Source organism: Bos mutus, chromosome 8 (genome assembly GCF_027580195.1).
Source record: "Bos mutus isolate GX-2022 chromosome 8, NWIPB_WYAK_1.1, whole genome shotgun sequence".
NCBI lineage: Eukaryota > Metazoa > Chordata > Mammalia > Artiodactyla > Bovidae > Bos > Bos mutus.
The window spans coordinates 49916702-49937161 of NC_091624.1; the positions used below are offsets into that span (position 1 = coordinate 49916702).

Sequence of the window (20460 nt, forward strand, 5' to 3'; positions counted from 1 at the left end):
ATTACTTTGAAAGGAGCAGGGCCAAAGGCTTGTTAAAAGAAGCCAATACTTGCCTCATGTGAGACTATGTCATCTTCTAAAAATGAATTTTTTTTAGTCTCCCTTTGGCAAGGTGACTTCTCTTTCAATTATTTATAAGGAAACTGAGGGAGCCAGTTTACTCTCCTGGCAGAAAAGGAAAGTTCCAGGGGCTTCCAACCTCTAACAGCAGCACTTATTCTGCATTCACAGAACTGATGTTGGGGTTCTTCTGCCAGTTGCCAAGTGTGCCTAGTGGTTTGGGACCTGGAGAAGTAACCACAGGTGGGTTCACTGTGATTGGAACATGGGCCCTGATGGCCATAAGCCCCCACTTTGACTGGGCAACAGTGGGCCACTCTAGTAAGTGATCACAGGTTCCTCTGGAAGGGCTTAGAGGAAGATTTATAGAATTTCCTCACAATCCTTCAAGAGGGCATGGCCTCCTCTTCCAACCAGCAGCTCCACAGCTAGATGAAATCTGAATCTGGATAACAGACCATGGCTTACAGTGATTCAGATTGGCTTTTGAACACAAGATCCACAGTTTTTCCTACTGTAATAGAGTGAGTCACCTTTTAGTAGGATTCCTAGAGACAATGAGGGTTAGGGGGTGAAGGCATGAAAAGCCACTAGTAAAGCCTGGTCAGGAAGTCCTTCCTTCCATCCAGCATCTTCATGTGGCTACATACAACAAACTCTAGCAATCAAGACTCTCTTGGGTCTCTTGTTTGGCACCCCTGCCAGGACTGGGCCATGGACATGGTGCAGAGTCTGACTCTAAGGAAGCGCAGGGCCACAGGAATAACAGTATAGCTGACTGAAAGAACCTGTTCCACTGCATCTTTCCAACACACATACCCACTAAGCCACAGATACGTTGACACGTGCTCCAGGACATCAAAGCATTATTTGTAGTAACAAAAGTACTGAAAACAACTGGTTAAATAACTACAGTTTTCTGCATTTAAACACTCTGCAAAGTTGAAAAGTCCAAGGACAATCCAAAATGTATCACCATCTGATCACCATCAAAGTCACTGTTGACTGTGAGATGCACCATGACTTTATGCAGCCTGCCTGCTCAATCTTTGGGACCCCATCGACTGTAGCCCACCAGGCTCCTCTGTCCACAGAATTTTCCAGGCAAGAATACTGGAAGGGGTTGTCCTTTCCTCCTCCAGGGGATCTGCTGCACCCAGGGACTGAACCTCTGTCTCTTGCATCTCCTGCATTAGCAGGTGGATTCTTTACCACTGCGCCACCTGGGAAGCCCTTATGCAGCATCAAGGGGGAAATGAGCCAATAAAACTCCACTCCATTGATTGTACAAGAGGTTGATTTCAGAGAAGGTAAGAGGCGGGGGAAATATGGGAAATACTGTGGGTAGAAAACCCAAGCACAAAGTAATGTGTAGGGCATTCGTGTGTGTCTGTGTGTGTATTTAAAGGGAGGGGCTATGCAATCATACGTACTTTTATAAAGATAAAAATTCCTAGAAAGATACCCAAGAACCTGATAACAGGTGTGCCCTCTTGACACTAGGTTGGGGCATTGGGATATCAGGTGGAAGGGAGGTCCTCTTTTCATAGTTACATTCATTTGTTGACTTTGACATTTTAAGCCATGTATTCCTTTTTTAAAAATAAAATTTGGGAAACTACTAGATGCAAAGTAAAATAAAAGAGAGCATCCTTCTGGATTAAGGGGCACAGTACTCAGAGCCAGCCTTGGATCCGGAGATTGTATATTCAATCCTTGCTCTACTAGAGCGACCTTGGGCAAGTTCCCGCCCCTACGGGATCTCCAAGAGCCCACTGGTTGTCGAAGAGCGGATCTCAGAACACTCCTCCATCTCAGAGCCCAGGCCAGGCCATCAGCCCACCCCGCTGCGCTAGTCTCAGCCGGGCAGCCGACTGCTGGCGCCCGGCGGTGCAGGCCCGGCCAATCAGCGGTCGCCGGGCGGGCGGGGTGGCGGCGCAGCGCGCGCAGAGAGAAGCACGAAGCAGAGGCACCAGTGCCGTCCGGGAGCGGACCATGCCACGCTCACCCGGGCTCTTCCTGCTGCTGCTTGTGCTGCAGCCGCTGCCAGCCCTGGGCCTCGGGCTCCGCAGCGCAGGCGGACGAAACCCGGAGTGCGGTCCGTGCCGACCAGAGCGCTGTCCCGAGCCCGTGCGCTGCCCGGTGCCTGGCATCGTGGCGCGCGACGAGTGCGGCTGCTGCGCGCTCTGCCTGGGCGCCGAAGGCGCGAGCTGCGGGGGCCCGGCCGGCGCGCGTTGCGGCCCAGGGCTCGTGTGTGCAAGCCGCGCCGCGGGGGCCGCGCCCGAGGGCACCGGGCTCTGCGTGTGCGCGCAGCGCGGCTCGGTCTGCGGTTCCGACGGCCGGTCGTACCCCAGCGTTTGTGCGCTGCGCCTGCGCGCCCGCCAGGCGCCCCGCGCGTTCCCTGGCCACCTGCACAAGGCGCGCGACGGCCCCTGCGAATTTGGTGAGTCTAGCTTCTGCCCGCGGTGCTGGGGCGGGTGAAAAAGAGGGACCCTGACCCTCTGGGGAGTGGGGTGAAGGATCTTTTGTTGCACAGCGATGGACAGCTCTGCCCAGGCCTCAGTTTTCCCTATGGGGTCAGTTTTCTCACCTGGCCAGTTACTCACGGAGACGGGGGTGAGGGGTGTGTCTGCGGGGGTGGGGGGTGGGGGGGCTCAGGAATCCACATCCTGAACCCTCTCTTACCAAGCCCTTGGAGTCACCAGTCACAGAGCTGGTCGTCATTTTGGTGAGCCTGCTGTCCCTTTTGGTACTTAAGTACTTACTGATAGAATTGTTTGCAGGTCTGGCATATTTGCCTCCGAAAGACTGAGAGTGTGGGAAGCAGGGTGTCCCCGCTGGGTCCAGCTCCCTGGGGTCCCACCTTGGACCTGACGGGGGTGGGTTGTGTGAATGAAGAGGGAGAGCAGATGGAGATGCTGGAGGGGGAGGGGGAGGGGGAGGGGGAGGAGGAGCTGCAGATTGGGACTCTTGGAGTCCGGGGGATTACGGCACCGGGGTTCAGTGAGTGTGGTGTCCTGCCCTGCTGGGAATCTTGAGGAAGATCTCGCCCAGGACAGGTAAAACCTTGGGAGACCTAAGCTCTGAAGAGATTGTGGTGCCATCAGAAGCAGACCCCAGGTTTTATAAGACTGAAGTTTATAGAATTTGGAGGGTCCCACTTTAAGTAAGTTGTTCCACTTTAAGTAAGGGCTTCCCTGGTGGCTTAGAGGGTAAAGAATCTGCCTGCAAAATGGAAGACCTGGGTTCGATCCCTGGGGTGGGAAGATCCCCTGGAGAAGGCAACGGCTACCCACTCCAGTATTCTTGCCTGGAGAATCCCATGTACTGTATAGTCCCTGGGGCTGCAGAGTCAGACACTACTGAGAGACTTTCACTTTCACTTCAAGTAAAGTAATAGAAAATGATTAATTGCTTGGGACCTAAAAACACAAGCTTCATTAACATCACAATAAAGCCATTTATGGGTTCGTATTTGCTCACTTTCTACATGTAATGTTTCAAAACCAAACAGAAATAAACCAAAATATTAGTATAGGGATGCCCAGTCAAGCACCCTGCTGGGCCATTAGATTTTGGAGAAATGCCCCTTGTCTAGGCGGCCTGGAGGGGGAAGTGGAGAGTATAGGTGAGCTTGTGCCACGGGAGTCGCAAGGAGGCCCACCTTTGGGGTTCTGGCCTGGGACTGGAGACCCAAGAGCAGACCTAAATGCTTCATTCAGTGTCATGACTTCAGCTGCAACAAGGAAGCCTTGGGGGTGGGGGACGGCCTTTGGAATTTCTAGTAAGTATTATCTTTCACCAAGAATCCCAGTTAGATGCCCTCAAGTCCAGGAGACCCAGTGGCTTGTTGGAGATGAGGCAAGAAGGCCCCTGTCTCTGGAAACTTGGAAATAATGTGCTGCCCACTGTGGAGTCTGAGGCAGCCCGGAGAGCACAGGCAAGTCACTGCTGGCTGTTCCTCACTGGGGCTCCCGGTGGAGGAGAGAGCTGGCTGTTGCTTCCCTGGCTGCGGCTTTGGGCTGGGACCTTCCAGGGGCTGTGTCAGCCCCTGTGGAGTTTCTGTTGAGCTCCCTCCACTTCGAACCTTTGTTTATGCCCTGTGGCATTTAAACAGCCCTGTCTCCTTCCTTCTTCTTTCTATCATCTGTTTTTACAATCTACTTTCCTCAGCAGTTAATTCTGCTGAGGCAAGTCTCTTTGTTTCCAGACAGATAACACTTTCACTCCACATGCAGGAGACATGAGAAATGCTGACCAGGTCTCCAGACTAACCGGTGCTGATGCTCTCAAATGATTCCTCCCTGGACTGGCACTCTGTTTCTAAGAGAGAGCTGCCTTGAAGGCATTTAGACCCAATCTACTGTTATACGGAGGAGACCGAGACCCTTGGGGCAGGGCACTCATCCAGGGTGACCAGGGTGACCAGTAAAACCTGACTGGCTTCCAGGTCCCCAGCACCCTGTTCAGCCCTGTTTCAGGACAGGACTTGATAGTATTAAGTCGGGCAGGTGGCGGTTGCCATGGTTACCACAGTGTGGGCAGATGGAGGTCCCGTACCCCTAATTCATTGAAAATTACCAAATGACAAGTAAATGTGACAGCCCCTTCACTCTGATCTGTGGGCTCTGAGCCCACCACAGGCACAGGCCCCGGGAGTAAAGATGTTTATGGAGCCAAACACAAGTAATTCAGAAGCTGCTTTTAACGATCCCAGGAGTGACAGGCGTCAGGCCTCCCCACAATTTAGCTTTCCTTCCCTACCAGCGACTGTGTCGTTGGCCACTACCCAGACCCCAACACTATCATCCCATTGCGTTCTGTCCTGAAGTGTTTGTGCGGCCCCTGCTCTTGGGCCCTGGTGAAGCAGGAAGGTGTGGACCAGGGATCTTCTCAGCTAGGGAAAATGGCACCTCATTCTGTGCTGCCCTCGAGCCAGCCTTTATTCAGACAACATGGCAGGAGCACTTTTTAACGATGTCCCTGGGGACCTCGCTGCTTGACGGGAAACAGATCGAGTCAGAGCAGCAGCTGTTCTGCTTCAATATTGGCAATAAAGTCACCCCTCCCCTGTCTTCTCCTGTGCCTTCAGTAAACCAGCACCTGACTTTAAGGGAATGAAGCCTCCAGAAATATTAGGTTTCGCAGTGTGGGAAGTGTTCGTACCCAAATACCTCTGGTGTGATTTCAGGCTTAAATTCTGACCTTTCCTCCTATGCTCTGAAATGCCCCAAAATTCGAATTATGAGAGTAATCGTGTGATCAACACACATGCATTGAAGACTCACTGGGTTCCAACATAAAAATAATTTTTGGCTATTGGAAATCACTTTTGCATTCCATCTTCTTTCTTGATTTTTTACAACTACCCTGGCCAGGTGTCACTCCCACTTCATAGAAGGACAAACTAAGGCTGGTAGAAGAGAGTTTCCTGGAGTCACATGACTGGTTGCCAGCCGAGGTGGGGCTCCAGTTCCTGACTCTTTTCAGATGGAGTCATGTATCTATAACCTGCTGGCAACTTGATGAGGAAGGTGCTGCAAACTGGCTACCTTTGAATCTTTAGTTTCTCAGTCTGAATCCACCTTCCTTTTCCCCTCCAAGGCTCGCTGCTGGTACCTCGTTTCAGCACCTGGTGATGGCTCCTCAGAGGAACAGGGATAGCTTCACACAAGGGGAAGCAGCTGAGTGGAGCTTGAAAGATGGGTAGAAAATTCCTGGGCTGAGAAGCGGGGGCAGAGAGGCACCGCATAAACCAAGGCAAGGAGGTAGGAGCTCCTGGGGCGAGTGTGAACAGTGGACCCATAGGCAATACCCAGTGGGCTGGTTGGCGGAGGAGATGAGACCCAGAGTCATCTGGGGCAGGCTCGTTGCGGAACTGGCGTGCCGTTCTCTGGGGTGAACCTTCATTCTGTACTGAGGTATTGGTTCCGTTTCTCAACAGTAAGGTGGTGGTGATGTTAGTGTTTTGTTATCATTACTTTAAAAAGCTGCTTTGTTCCATGTACCCTGATCGTTTGCTAGCACTGGGAGGAGGTTGGGGTCCTGCAGACAGCAGGTTGAGGTTGTGTTTTGAGTGCTGCATTAGATAGGAATGGGGTACCATGCCAACCAAGCCCCTGAAGCATCAGTGAGCTATTGAGATCCTAAATCTTAGAAAATTCACCTTGGTTGAAATTCCATCTCCACTTAGAAATCTCAGTCTGTGCAAGGCCTGTGTTACCAGGTAACCAGGAGATGCAGCGAATGCCACTTTGTGAGAGGGACAAAGAAGGGGGCCTCATGCTCAAAAGCCTTTCATACCGAGGGAGGGGGCTTGAGGCGCACACTGCAGGGAGTCGGATTAAGCTGTTTCTGGTTCCACATGTAATGCGACTATTAGCATAAATTATCAGGGCTGTTCAGTGCACTGATTATTAAACCCTTTGGTTGTGTGCTTTTCCATATGAGCAGATGGGTTCCTGGGAGATGACTTTTGATATTCTTTCTTTCCCAAGCACCATTAACTTTAGACAAATCTTGGAGGCATTAGGAAAGATCTTTTATTCCAGCCATCAAGGACATACTCAGTCCATGGGGTGGGGGGACAGCTCCCCACACACTATAGTAATAATATCGATCCTTTTCATTTCTATAGATCCACAAGGTTAATAACACAGTCACATCCATTCTTCCCCTTCACCCCGGAGGATGTGGGGCTATGGTCATTATTGTCATTTGCAGATAAGGAGAAAATTGTTAGCAACTTGCCCGGTGGTTGGCGGCCAGACCCCCGGGGCATTTGGGTTTCCCTTGGTAGTGTTTGAGCTTCTCAGGTGGCTCGGTGGGTAAAGAATCCACCTACAATGCAGGAAACGCAGGCAGATCCAAGTTCGGGTCCCAGTTCGGGAAGATCCCCGGAGGAGGGCATGGCAACCTACTCCAGTATTCTTGCCTGGAGAATCCCATGGACAGAGGAGCCTGGTGGGCTGCAGTTCACAGGGTCACAAAGACTCAGACACGACTCAAGCGACCGAGCACACACGCACAGTACTGTTTGCCCACCCTCTGTGCTGCCTCCGAGGGTGTACACCTGGGTGACTAGTCTGTTCCCTGATGGGTGAGTTTGTACCGTCCCAGCATTTCCAGGGCAGTAGCTGACATGAGCAGAAGGAAGCAAGTGTTTAGCAAGGAAGAGCTAGGGAGACAAAACCAGCAGATTCCCAGGCGGGGCTGACCAGGCACCATCCTCGCTCCTGAAAGCCACGTGACTCTTGCCAAAGGCCAGTGGAGAGGAGAGCCCTGGCTCTTCCAGAAGGGTGGCAGCTCAGGCGGCAGTGGGCTGGGCTCTCTAAAGAGAGGGCTGCGGACCACCGCCTTGGGAGCCTCCAGGGAAGGGCCCACCGATAGCCCACTCCCCAAAGGCCAGTAGAGAGTCTCAGCATCATCACAGACTACCCTTGGGGTAGCACACCCTGTGGAATCTGCAGGTCCTTCTGTGCAAGCTGGAATTTTGTGATTGTCCTCACAGGAGCCCATGCGGAGGGCAGCGGGGGGAGAAGGGACTCCTGTGCCCATTTTAAAGAAGAAGAAACTGGGGTGTGGGCGAGACAGGACGGAGCCTGAGTTCCCAGGGCAGTCACGAGTTGCAGGGCCTCAGTGCCACACTTCAGTGAGCCCTTGGGAGCAGTAAGACTGGGAGCATCCTGCCAGGATTACGGACACACCACCCATTTAATGGTATCTTCACAAGAGCTGCTCTCTGGGGTGATGTTGGGAGGGTTTCATTTCTGTGCAGAAAAGAGTAAATGTGGACACACCACCCATTTAATGGTATCTTCACAAGAGCTGCTCCCTGGGGTGATGTTGGGAGGGTCTCATTTCTGTGCAGAAGAGTAAATGTGGCGGGCCTGAGACTGTTATCCTTGGAAAGGCCCACTGAGAATTTGGATGTGCGGAGGCATCCCACCATCTCCAGAATTGAGAAGAGTCACTCACTGCATGCGAACTGTACAATCAGCATGGTTTATGCTGCACACCTGCTTTCCTTTTGGGAGTCTGGAGTTTTGGTATGTAGTAGGCAGAGGGTGCGGAGACGGCAATGGCACCCCACTCCAGTACTCTTGCCTGGAAAATCCCACGGACGGAGGAGCCTGGTAGGCTGAAGTCCATGGGGTCGCTAAGAGTCGGACACGACTGAGCGACTTCACCTTCACTTTTCACTTTCATGCACTGGAGAAGGAAATGGCAGCCCACTCCAGTGTTCTTGCCTGGAGAACCCCAGGGACGGGGCAGCCTGGTGGGCTGCCGTCTCTGGGGTCGCACAGAGTCAGACACGACTGAAGCGAATTAGCAGCAGCAGGAGCAGCAGCAGGCAGAGGGTGCCTAGGGGACTGGCTCCCAGTAAAAACCCTAGGCACTGAGTGTCTAGTGAGCCTCCTTGGTAGAGGCCTGTCATATGTGTTGTCACAGGTTGTGCTGGAGAATTAAGTGCCTCATCCTCTGTGACTCCACTGGGAGAGGCTTCTGAAAGCGTGCTCCTGGTTTCCTGAGCCTTTGTGCCATGAATCTCTTTTCCCTTTGCTGGTTTGCTTTGTCTCCTTTGTTGTAATAAATCCCACTATGAATAAACTGTGCCAAGTCCCATGAGTCCTCGTAGCAAGTCATTGATCCTGGGACTTGTCTTGGGGGCCCCCAACACAATACCTTAGGAACTCATTCTTATTCTGGGATGGAGTGCATATGGCTAACATATGTTTCACCCTTAAAATTCATGTGGAATTAATGGAATCAGAGTGCCTAGGTTTGCATCCTTGCTCCCCCAGGTGCTTCACCTTTCTGAGCTTTGGATTTCTTATCTGTTAAGTGGGGCTAAAAGCACCTACTTCCCATGACTGGTGTGAAGATGAGAGGGTGCTGGACATGGAAGTGTCATCTCAGGAGAAGGCAGGAAGTTATGGGACTGAGCCCCCTGGGCTCATAGTCTCACCCTGCTGTGTAAGGCTGGGTAACCCTGGCTAGCTCCCTCAGATGGCAGCTGGGGAGATTGCTGGAAGGATCAAATGGCTTACCACTGTAAGCAGAAGGGTGGCATTATTACTATCATGATGGGATTCCCAGGTGGCTCAGTGGTAAAGAATTCCTCCTGCAGTGCAGACACAGGCTTGATCCCTGGGTTGTGAATATCCCCTGGAGCAGGAAATAGCAACCCACTTCAGTATTCTTGCCAGGAAAATCCCATGGGCAGAGGAGCCTGGTGGGCTACAGCATGGGGTCACAAAGAGCTGGCCACGACTGAGCATACACACACACACACACACACACACACACACACTATCATGATAATGATGGCTGATTTTAAAGAGCCATTATGGATAAAAAAATCTCTAAATTTAAAATCAGATATGTTTAAATTAAAACTAGATTAAACTACAGGAGGAAATTTTTTGAAATAACTGAACACTGCTATATCTTGAGTTATGGTAGTGGTTACATGGTGTATGCATTTGTCAAAACTTAGAACTGTACACTAGAAAGAATGAATGTACTGTGTATACATTTAAAAATAAATCAAAGCTTGAATGTCGCTTTATTGCCAAAAGCAGTGGGCTGTTTTGGAAAAGAAATGCTATTTTCTGGCTTGAAACTATTGGCAAAGGCAGTATTTCCAAGACGGTCTTTAACTGTAGTTATGGAAAAAGAGGGAAATGCAAGGAGAGAGAGAGAGAGATGAAATGTGATTTACTGGCTTATTCATTTAGGCTTGAAAGGGACTGATGAAATCTCATTTAAAATTTATGGCTCTACATGAACGGAAGTAAAACATGTTGATTGAGTGTCCCTTTGGAATCTATTGAGGGCTTTAGAATAAGATGCAGTTCTGATTGTTCCCACAGCGAGCCATTTGAGGACTGGTTTGGGCTCCAGGGGAGGCGATGCTGGCAGGAGGATGTGAATAAATTAGACTGTCTTTGTTGCCCATTGCAGATGGGTCTCTGCCATAGAGCAGGGGTGCTGTGGTTCTTTGTGGTGGTTGGCAGGTGGCTGGGGCGTGTCGGGTGATGTTAGAAGCCTGGAACCTTGGTTTATTCGGGGGACTGGCTACACTCGGGGTTGTGGGTAGAGGTGTGGTGCTTAGAGGGGTTGGTCACAGCTGAAGGAGTGAGCTGATCGGCCTGAGGGGGAAGAAAACAGCCTGGGGTGAGGAGAGCAGCATTTGTATTCAACTTACTGGAGGCCACTTGAGGTAACCAGGGCTCCATAGGGCTCCTGGCAGCCCTGGGATTGATAGGTGGGAGTTACAGGACGCAGGTTTTAACTCCAGGTGAGGACAACCTTTCTTACTAGAAGAGTCAAGGATGGAAGGGCCTGGCTTTATAAGTAGTGAGCTCTCCATCACTGGGGGCATGCAAGTGGAGGCTAGATGAGTCCATCACAGACCGTCAGGCACATGCTTTGGGGAGTTGGGCCTCTCCAGTTTGAAATAAGAAGCTCGAAGACAATTTCCCAGAGATCTTTTGGCATCAGTTCGACAGGGTCTGCTTCCTAGTCTGTCTAGAGGGTCCAGACCTGTCTCATTTCTGCACCCTTTCATTCCTTCCCTCCATGCTCTTCATCCAGCCTTCTGTCTCTCTCCCTTTGTTCTCCTTTTTCACTGCAGCCTCACCTCGGCTGGCAAAGGCCCTTTCCTTCTCCAAGGCTGGCCTGTGGAGGGCAGAGGGCATGTCCATCAGTCACCAGGCAAAGTGCCAAGAGCCGTGGACTCTGCAATTTGATGCCCAGGGATGAATGTGTTTACTCTTTTGTTTGTCACATGTTTCTTTGCGGAGTCATCTGTTTGACAGGCCTACCCTGCCCCGCACTTGCACACTGTGCTACCTTAAACCCTCACTTTCACACTCAACATGTACTAAAATCAGCTCAACAATCCTGTGACACAGGAGGTATTATCCTCATCTCAGAAAGATCCCCTGGAGGAGGGCATGGGAACCCACTCCAGTGTTCTTCCCTGGAGAATCCCACGGACAGAGAAGCCTGGCAGGCTACAGTCCATAGTATTGCAGAGTCGGACACAACTGAAGCGACTTAGCGCACACGCATCCCCATCTTACAGACAGCAAACCTGAGCAGAGAGCGTTCTCTTGGCCAGGCCTCCACATTGCACCTCCCCAAGACCACACTGGCCTCAGCTGTGAGGGTAGGCTGGTGAGACCAGATGAAGCATCTGCACTGTGAGGCAGGCTGAGATTCAGCAGGTCAAAGTGGGCAGATCCCTGGTACTGGACTAGGACACACCCCCAGGCCCTCAGGATGGGCAGCTGCGGTGCATCCCAAACAGAGGACAGGCAGGGCAGGGCGGGCAAGCATGCTGAGGCCCAGATGGAGGGCCTGAAGGCCAAGGCAGCTGGGCTTAATTCTTTTAGGCCCAGTGTAAGCAGAGTAGGGGCTGGCCACAGGAAGGAGGACAAACGAGCATGGAGTATCAGCTGAGAACATCTAACTCAGGACTTCCCTGGTGGTCCAGTGACTTTCCCAATGCAGGGCGCTGGGGGTTTGATCCCTGTTCAGGGAACTGATCCCACGTGCCGCAACTACAGATCCAGTGCCACAACTAAGACCCAAATAAGTGAGAAAATAAGCATTTAAAAAAGAATGTCTAACTCAAATGCCATATGCTTTCCCGTCCCACCTGGCAAGCCCACGCCCTCCGTCTTTTCTGTAAAGTCCTGGCAGCCTAGCACCACATTGCCCAATTCCCTGATTTACTTTTCTCTGGCAGCAGCGAAGCTCAGCATCCGTGCCTGCAGTTTTGCCCTTGAGGATGGGGATGGGGAGGTTGGTGGAGCCTGTGATATGCAAATGAGCATCTTGAACCGCAGGGGGTCTCAGCAGGGGGTGAGGGCAGCTGTGGTTTGTGGCATTATTCTTTGAACGCCCTCGATGCAGAAGGAAAAAAGCCCATCTGTTAGAAGACTCTGCCTCGCCTGTGTTAGAAGACAGCAGCCCCTCCCAGAGCCTGCCACCCTGTCGTGTAGTTGAGCTGTAAGCAGATGGCAGCTGGGAGGGGTCCTGGGAGGGAGTCTGATGAGACCACAGACAGAAGTCGGCTTTCCTCTCTGGATCCCTGTTTTCCTGTTGGTAGAACAGAGGCAATGAAGGAGGAAATGAAGGCATCCTTTCAGGTCTAAGGAGAACTCCCTTCTAGGATTCCTTGCCTCTGAGTGTGTCCTTTCCGTGTGGGGAGGTCTCACCTGCCCCAAGATGCTATGTGCAGGCAGGGGATCTTAGAGGTGAAGGGCTTGGCCGGGGTCAAGGTTGTCTTCCCTTGTCTTTTTCTCCCAGCTCCTGTGGTCATCACCCCACCCCAGAGTGTTCACAATGTCACGGGGCACAGGTGTACCTGTCCTGTGAGGTGAGAGCTGTGCCCACCCCAGTTGTCACATGGAGGAAGGTATTTATATCCAAGAACTTCTCTGCATGTGTGTGTGTGTGTGTGTGTGTGGCTGGGGGAAGGTATAAATGTTTTTAAGTGTGTGTGTGTGTGTTTATCTCTTATGTGAGTTGGAGGATTACAAAAAATATGTTTCATTCCTCTGCCTCCAGATTTACGATTTAAAACTTTTACCCCAAAGCTCTCCCCAGAGAAGGGGTGTGGCTGTTTGCTCCCTTTGCCACTCAGCTGTCCAGGAAGTTCTGCTGTTTATCTAGCCAGGGTCAGCTGAGATGAAGTTAGAGCCTCCTCTAATGGATCTGGGTTTTAGAAAGACTTTGTTGGTGGAAGGTGACCCGATCCTATCCTAAAACTAGATCTTCCTGCAGCTCAGTTTTTGAGAGATGGAGATGAGCACAGCCTATGTTGTTTCCTTATCTCAACAGCCCTGAAAAGGGCCATGAAATTCTGGTGATGGTGATGTCTGTATCTCTGCTGTCCAGCAGGGGGTGCTGTCTGTACATATATTCAGGCTTAAGAAGAAACTAATGTTTGATAGGAATGAGATACTAGGGTCTCAGCCTTCAAGTCAGCCAGGAGGTGAAGACAGTGAGGATGTCTGTGGGGTGGTCTTTATTCAGAAACGATTTTTATAAATCACTCCTGCTTTTTCTGCCTTCTGTAGGTCACACGGTCTCCTGAGGGCACCCAGGTAATGGAGGAGCTGCCTGGGGACCACACCAATATAGCTGTCCAGGTGCAAGGGGGCCCTTCTGACCATGAGGCCACGGCCTGGGTTTTGGTGAGTATCTCATTTGTTGATACTCATGGGCTTCCCTGGGAGCTCAGCTAGTAAAGAATCCACTTGCAATGCAGGAGACCCCGGTTCAATTCCTGGATCAGGAAGATCTGCTGGAGCAGGGATAGGTTACCAACTACAGTGTCCTTGGGCTTCCCTGGTGGCTCAGTTGGTAAAGAATCTGCCTGTAATTCGGGAGACCTGGGTTCGATCCCTGGGTTGGGAAGATCCCCTGGAGAAGGGAAGGGCTACCCACTCCAGTATTCTGGCTTGGAGAATTCCATGGACTGTATAGTCCGTGGCGTCGCAAAGAGCTGGACACGACTGAGTAACTTTCACTTCACTGGCTGTTACTGACTGGCCCTTATAAAGCACCTTTTATATTTCTGTGTCACGTTACACCTTTCAAATGTTCTTATCCATTTCTCCCTGGGCTCTGCAGTAACTGTGAGGAAAGCAGGGCAGGTAGTATTAATGCCTGAGAGCAGAAGTGATCTCACTGGTAGGCAGAATATGGCCTCAGAAAGATGTCCATGTCCTAATCCCTGGAACTGGTGGATATGTTATATGGCAAGGGGGGAATAAGGTTGCAGATGGAATTAAGGTTATTAATCACTGACTTTAATAAAGTTATCCTGAGCTATCTGGGTGGGCCTGATACAATCACAGGAGTCTTTTAAATGTAGAAAAGAGAGGCAGGGGAGAGAGCCAGAGATGGCAGTATCAGAAGACATGAACTACTGTTGCTGGCTTTGAGGATGCAGGAAGGAGCCACAGGCTAAGGAATACAGGCAGCCTCTAGAATGCTTCTCTTAGGGCATCTGGAAAAAAGGCAACCCTGCTGATACCTTGACCTTAGCCCACTGAGACCCATTTGGACGTCTGACTTCAAGAGGTGTACATAGTAAATTTGTGTTGTCTTAAGCCTTTAAGCATGTGGTCATGTGTAACAGAGCCATAGAAAACAAATACACTTGACTAAGACCACACGGCTGATAAAGGGAGTAGTAAGGGTTGGGGGCCGGGTGGGTGTGGACAGCACATTCCCATCCTCCTCCAGGGCTCTCCCATGCCACATGCAGCGGTGTGGCTGAGAAGAGGGAATGTCCTGTGTTTGAAAGGGTGATGGAGAAAGGAGATAAGGGCCCACGTGGGGCTAGTCACTCTACCTCCCTGAGCTTCAGTGTCCACAGCCATAAAAAGGGGGCTTTGGACTGGATCATGTCTGGTGACCCTAACATCTGTGACTTACTGGTGAGTCTCCTGTAATGTGAGGATAATGATGCTCCCCTTCAGCCATGATGGGATCAAAATGAGACAGGGTGCATAAACCCTCTCAGGTCTGTAGGGACTCAGTTGAGAGATGCTGTTCTGATGAGAGAAAGCAAGAAAAGAGGGCGCTGCTGTGGATCTGCTCTGCAGGGGTGTGAGATGGGCTCTCCAGAGTGCCCTTCTGATTCCCTTCCCATCTCTGCCAGGTTTGGCAACTTCTCCACCCAGCTCAGAGGCTCAGGATGCAACTGGGTCCATGGCTTTTTCAAATGTAACATACTCCCCTGCTTTGTTAAAAGGAGAGGCAGGGGAAAGGTGTTATTTTGTCCATGGGGTCACAAAGAGTCAGACATGACTGAGTGACTGAGCACACACACATTTTCCTTAGAATCTATACCTATCACCTTCAATAAAAGGACCAGGTTGCTCTCAGTAAAAGGCAGGATGCAGGAAACATTAAAATGAGAGCCAGGATACAGAGGGTACTGAGAAGGAAGTTTAACTCTGTCTCAGCAGCCAAGACAAGAAGAGAAATAAGAGGGTGAACTCTGTCTTATTCCCAAAAGCTATAAGTGTTCAGGATCATTATGAACTAAGTAAGCGATTTTGCTGTGTCGTGTATGACTGTACAAACTTGCCTGTTTAACTTCTAGATCAACCCTCTGAGGAAGGAAGACGAGGGGGTGTACCAGTGCCATTCAGCCAACGCAGTCGGGGAGGCCCAGTCGCATGGCACGGTGACCGTGGTGGATCGGAGTCAGTACAGAGCACCCCGCTTCCCAGCTCCAGATGACCGCCTGTGATGGGGGCACGTGCGTGTTTCGAGTCATCTGAGTTTGTACACCTCTGTCACAAGAGGTTGAGATGAGTTATAAGATGCATAATAAATAAAAAGAAAAATACTGAATTGAGGGAAACAGAGGAATGCAAACCAAAGGCAGAACATATTACAGTTGGCAGGTAGACTCTGGTGTGTTCTACACACATATCATGCTGGGCTTCCCACTAGCATGCCAAGTCAAGAGCTATGAACGTTAGGGGTGTCCAGGTGAAAGAGACCACTAATTTTTTTTTTTTCTGTTTCTGAGGCTGAATGGAATATTTCCTCCAAGTCTGCCCTGTGAGGGTGCTGAGAGGGCAGACATGGTCACTGTGATGGTGCCCGGGTGAAAACACGCACAAAGGAGACAGTCTGAGCTTCCTGGTTCTGTTCCCTTATGTGTAGCTCTGCAAGTAGTTAGCGGAGAAGGCAGTGGCACCCCACTCCAGTACTCTTGCCTGGCAAATCCCATGGACGGAGGAGCCTGGTGGGCTGCAGTCCATGGGGTCGCTAAGAGTCGGACACGGCTGAGCGACTTCACTTTCACTTTTCACTTTCATGCATTGGAGAAGGAAATGGTGACCCACTCCAGTGTTCTTGCCTGGAGAATCCCAGGGACAGGGGAGCCTCATGGGCTGCCGTCTATGGGGTCACACAGAGTTGAACACGACTGAAGCGACTTAGCAGCAGCAGCAGCAAGTAGTTAGAGCTTCTAGAAACAGGGAGGAAAGTGTAATGTGTAAAATCGTCAAACAGAAATTCAGTTAGGAGATGGCTCTTACAGTTGCCCTCCTGATACTTCTAGTTTTTTATGTATGTGTATTGTTATATATACAGCTCAGTGGTAAGGAATCTGCCTACCGATGCAGGAGATGCAGGTTTGATACCTGGGTCAGAAAGATCCCCTGGAGAAGGAAATGGCAACCCACTCCAGTATTCTTGCCTGGGAAATCCCATGGACAGAGGAGCCTGGTGGGTACAGTCCATGGGGGTCGCAGAGTTGGATAAGACTGAGTGACTAAACAACAACAAATAGAAACATATATGTATCAAAAAGTCAGGTATCAGGATTTTTTTCCCTATATGTATACTTATGTATATACACATGTGTGTGTATATATAGGTTTCATATTTTAAATAAGTGTATATTTATATTTTAAAAACAGAAATGATACCAGGCTATGAATATAGTCTATTATAGTTGAGTTTTCAAAATAAGTCACAAAGAGTCATGGAATTTTAAGCCATTGCCACTGCCTAGCTCTTGAGTTTTCTCTGCAGCCTGCAGAATAGGCCGGATCTTGCTTGCATAACTCTGGGGACACAGAGCTCTGTACGACCAAAAAACCATCTGTGGATTTTTCCAGTAATTGAAAGTTCTTCCTCATATTATGCTGGAATCTGCCTCTGAAATGCCCACCCATAGGTCTTAGTAATTCTGGGATCCCCCTAGGCACCTCTGCTCCCACCAGCACCCCTCCTGGTTGGGGAGAGATTTAAAGTTAGGGTTATTACCCCCACCTTCCGTCTAACATGTAGTTGACTATGACAGAGCAGGCTTCTTTTCTCTAATTTTTTTTTTCCCTCTTTTCTTCTAGGGTCTTAGAAACTTGATCACGGGATGACGGAAAAGTCAAGTCACGGATCATTTCACTTTGTGAAGAATTAGAAAAACTGTGTTTGTAGATGACCCCTTTTGTATGTTTTTAAACATTAGATGCAAACTAGATTCGTATGCAGATGTAGTTTTTAGCAGGGCAAACAAACCTTGGGAAAACAGACTGCATGTAGCCTTTTTATACTTTTGAAATGAACAGCTCTGTGAGAATTCTTTTTTAGCTTCTCCCTCCAAGGGAAGGTCACATTTAAGTCCATGTAATTCTACAGGGCTGGGCAAAGTGTGTGTCAGCTGTGACTCTGCCTCATTTGTCCATGGTTGATTAGTGGGGCTCTGTGACAGACAGTGTGTGTTTTAGGAGGGGGAAGGTCTTGCTGTCCTCTGCCTGACCTCTAACTTGCTGTGTGATCTGGCTAGGTCCCTCCCTCTCTGGGCCTTTGTCTCTTCAGCTGTGAATGTGCTATTTGGACTGTATGTAACCTTTGTCCTTTCAAACACTGCCATCCTGGAGTAAGATGGTCCTACAGAAAAAATATGAGAAGTGTAGTCTTAGCATTCTTTTAAAAATATTCCCTCAAAAACAAACGCATTGCTTCACATGAGGGTGTGGAGAGCTGGCTATAGCTTATCTATTCCTGCTATTTTCCCATTTTAAAGAGATTTAGTCCTAGAAGGAACACTTAACCAGGCTCAGAGGCTGAGTATTTGGGGACTAAGATATCCACTTATTAACAAGCCCAGCATTCTCTAACCAAGCAGGCAGTGGAGACCTGGCTTTTGGACATCAGATTGTAAAAAAAGGAGTCAACTGCTCTCTCTGGGCTGTAGATTAGATTATGCTGCTACTAAGTCACTTCAGTCGTGTCCGACTCTGTGCGACCCCATAGACAGCAGCCCACCAGGCTCCCCTGTCCCTGGGATTCTCCAGGCAAGAACGCTGGAGTGGGTTGCCATTTCCTTCTCCATTGTATAAAAGTGAAAAGTGAAAGTGAAGTCACTCAGTCGTGTCCGACTCTTTGCAACCCCACGGATTGTAGCCCACCAGGCTCCTCCGCCCATGGGATTTTCCAGGCAAGAGTACTGGAGTGGGGTGCCATTGCCTTCTCCAGATTAGAGTATAGTAAAGTATATTTTACTTAGAGATGTTCTGAGGTCACCCAGAAACAAAACTTGCTTGCTTTTTTCTTAAGAAAGACGGAGAGTAATATCTGGCTAAAGAAATAGATCCCCTGGGTGACAAGTAAAATTCTTTAAAATCAAAATTGAGATCTCACATGTGGATAGCTGTTAAATTTCACGAAACACTTCTCTGTCTGTGGTTACTTCCCATCTCTGGGATGGCAGGTAGGATGCGCATTAATGTCCCTCCCCCTTTACAGGTGAAGAAACCAAGCTCTGAGTGTACAGTGCTTGCCTGAGGTCTGAAAGCCTCTGAGAAGGACTGGAGCTGAGGGCGCCTGGTCCTCTTTGGCACCCTTTCCACTCCATGGTGCTACCTCTCAGAACAATTTGTATCCATGAGAAGGAAGATGCTGCCAGTTCCACGGGTTTCAGGGATTCTCCTCAGGGTCTGTCTCAACTTTTAAACCAACATTCTCATGACGCTCACTTTGAGCATTGCATTTTGGAGTCTTTTTGGAATTGCATTTTCTTCCTTTAAGCCTGGCTATTCCACATCTGAAATGTTGGGGTGGCATCACCCTAACAAACACAGCAGAGGACTATCCCGGGACTCCAGAAACATGAAGTTCATTTGGGAATGCATCCCTATCTTTCTGGGTGACCCTGAGCAAGTCCGCTTCACTTTCTGGACCTCAGTTTCCTCATGTGAATGAGAAGGGAATGAAACTAGATCAGTGGTTTTCAAACTTTAAAACATTGGAACCCCTTCTTTGAATAAAGTCAGAACTGAAACTGATCACAAGTGGGAAGCTGCGCTTGTCTGTAGGAGGCTGGGCCTTCTAGGGGACCGGCTCACATCCCCTTCCTACACAGCACACCGCCCCACCCCAATGAGTGACTTTCTGTGTCCAAGTCTGGTTAATTCCTCTGTGATTTGAGTGATTGGGAGATGGCTTGGGAAGACATTTAGTGAAACTATGTCAGAGGAAAAGGGAACTGTGGCTGGGGAGAACAGCATCATGCATTTGCTGATAAGCACATTCAGCAAAATCAGTTGAATCACCCCAGATTTGCCCTGTGAGAGCTGGATGTGGACTCAGAGAGCAGGATGGATGGAGCTCTTGGGTGACAGGGCCGAGCCTCAAGGCTGCAGGAGGCTGGGTTCAGCATTGTAATGATGTACAAAAAGTAATAATGTTACACTGTGTGAAGTTTCCACCAAAACCAAAAGCGTAGATTAATATGATTGTTCCTACCTAATCACTTTTCCACTGTGAGAGCCCAGGACTTCTCTGAGGCTAGATATGTGCTCTGAGTTACCACTCAGAAATAGGACTCCCTCGGAGCCTGAGTTTTCTCCCCTATTTTGATACATGTGATGATGTCACATAACCCCTGCACTCCAAAAATAACTGTTTTTAGGGACAGTCTTTGTGGTCTCTGTGCTTGGAACTGCTGTAGGTGGGTCCAGGCCCCACTGATACTTCTCCATCAGTCCTTATGTATCATGCCCCCTCTTTATTTTTCCTGCTTGCCCACATCAGCTGCTTTCATCAGAATCCTCCTTACCTCTCACATCTGGGCTGTGGTTACAGTCCTGCCCGGTCATCTTGCTTGCAATTCTTAACAAGCCCTAACTAATCATCTACTGCCAGACCGAACTTTCTCGCTGCCTCTGAAATGGTGTCTCCCACTGTATAAGGCTCAGATGGTAAAGAATCTGCCTGCAGTGTGGGAGAGCCAGGTTCAGTCGCTGGATTGGGAAGATCCCCTGGAGGGATGGCAACACACTCCACTGTGGAGAATTCTATAGACGGAAGAGCTTAGCGGGCTACAGTCCGTGGGATTGCAGAGTCGGACACAGCTGCTACTAACACTTTCACTTTTCACTGTTTAACTCATTCACTTAGATTTGCTTTCTGTTACCTCCCACATGCACCCAGCATAGCATTCTCCAGAGAACAGAAGAGTGCAAACACTGGCAGCATGAAGGTGTGTGCGACCTGGGCCTTGCACTCAGGTGAGACTGAAGTGGGGATGCGTGGGACAAGGTTGCCGTCCTGCCACACAGCACAGGGTGTCTGCTCTGTGATCAAAGTAGGGGGAGATCAAGGAAGACTTCCTGGAAGAGGTGCCATCTGAGCGGGGGATTGAAGTGAGTGTGGGAGACTCCAGGCTCAGCAAGGAGCACACAAAAGGAAGAGGGGTGGAGAAGTGCGATGTAGTTTGTGCACGGGGACTAGCGACCAGTGGTGGCTGAGAGCTCTCGTGGCAGGTGGGCTTTTGGCCACACCCCTAAGTGTCATCAGAAGAGGTTGGAATTATGCTATAAGAAGTGGGCCTGAATCTCAGTCTGCTGT

General features: G+C 49.8%; 2 protein-coding genes across 2 annotated transcripts in view; one reads left to right on the top strand and one right to left on the bottom strand.

Moving 5' to 3' along the window:
- LOC102286694 (stimulated by retinoic acid gene 6 protein-like) overlaps window positions 1-1873 on the bottom strand; it is a 60553-nt gene extending 58680 nt beyond the window's left edge. Inside the window, exon 1 of the mRNA XM_070374929.1 lies at window positions 1818-1873. Within this exon, the coding sequence (XP_070231030.1) occupies window positions 1818-1873 (56 nt within the window). The remainder of the gene's footprint in view (window positions 1-1817) is intronic.
- Window positions 1855-18896, top strand: IGFBPL1 (insulin like growth factor binding protein like 1). Its single transcript, XM_070375615.1, is given in 6 exon segments — window positions 1855-2503; window positions 12382-12426; window positions 12429-12490; window positions 13155-13271; window positions 15194-15348; window positions 16959-18896. Coding segments are annotated over 5 exon segments (822 nt in total). The 5' UTR covers window positions 1855-2055; the 3' UTR covers window positions 15344-15348; window positions 16959-18896.
- Window positions 18897-20460: the final 1564 nt, after the last annotated feature.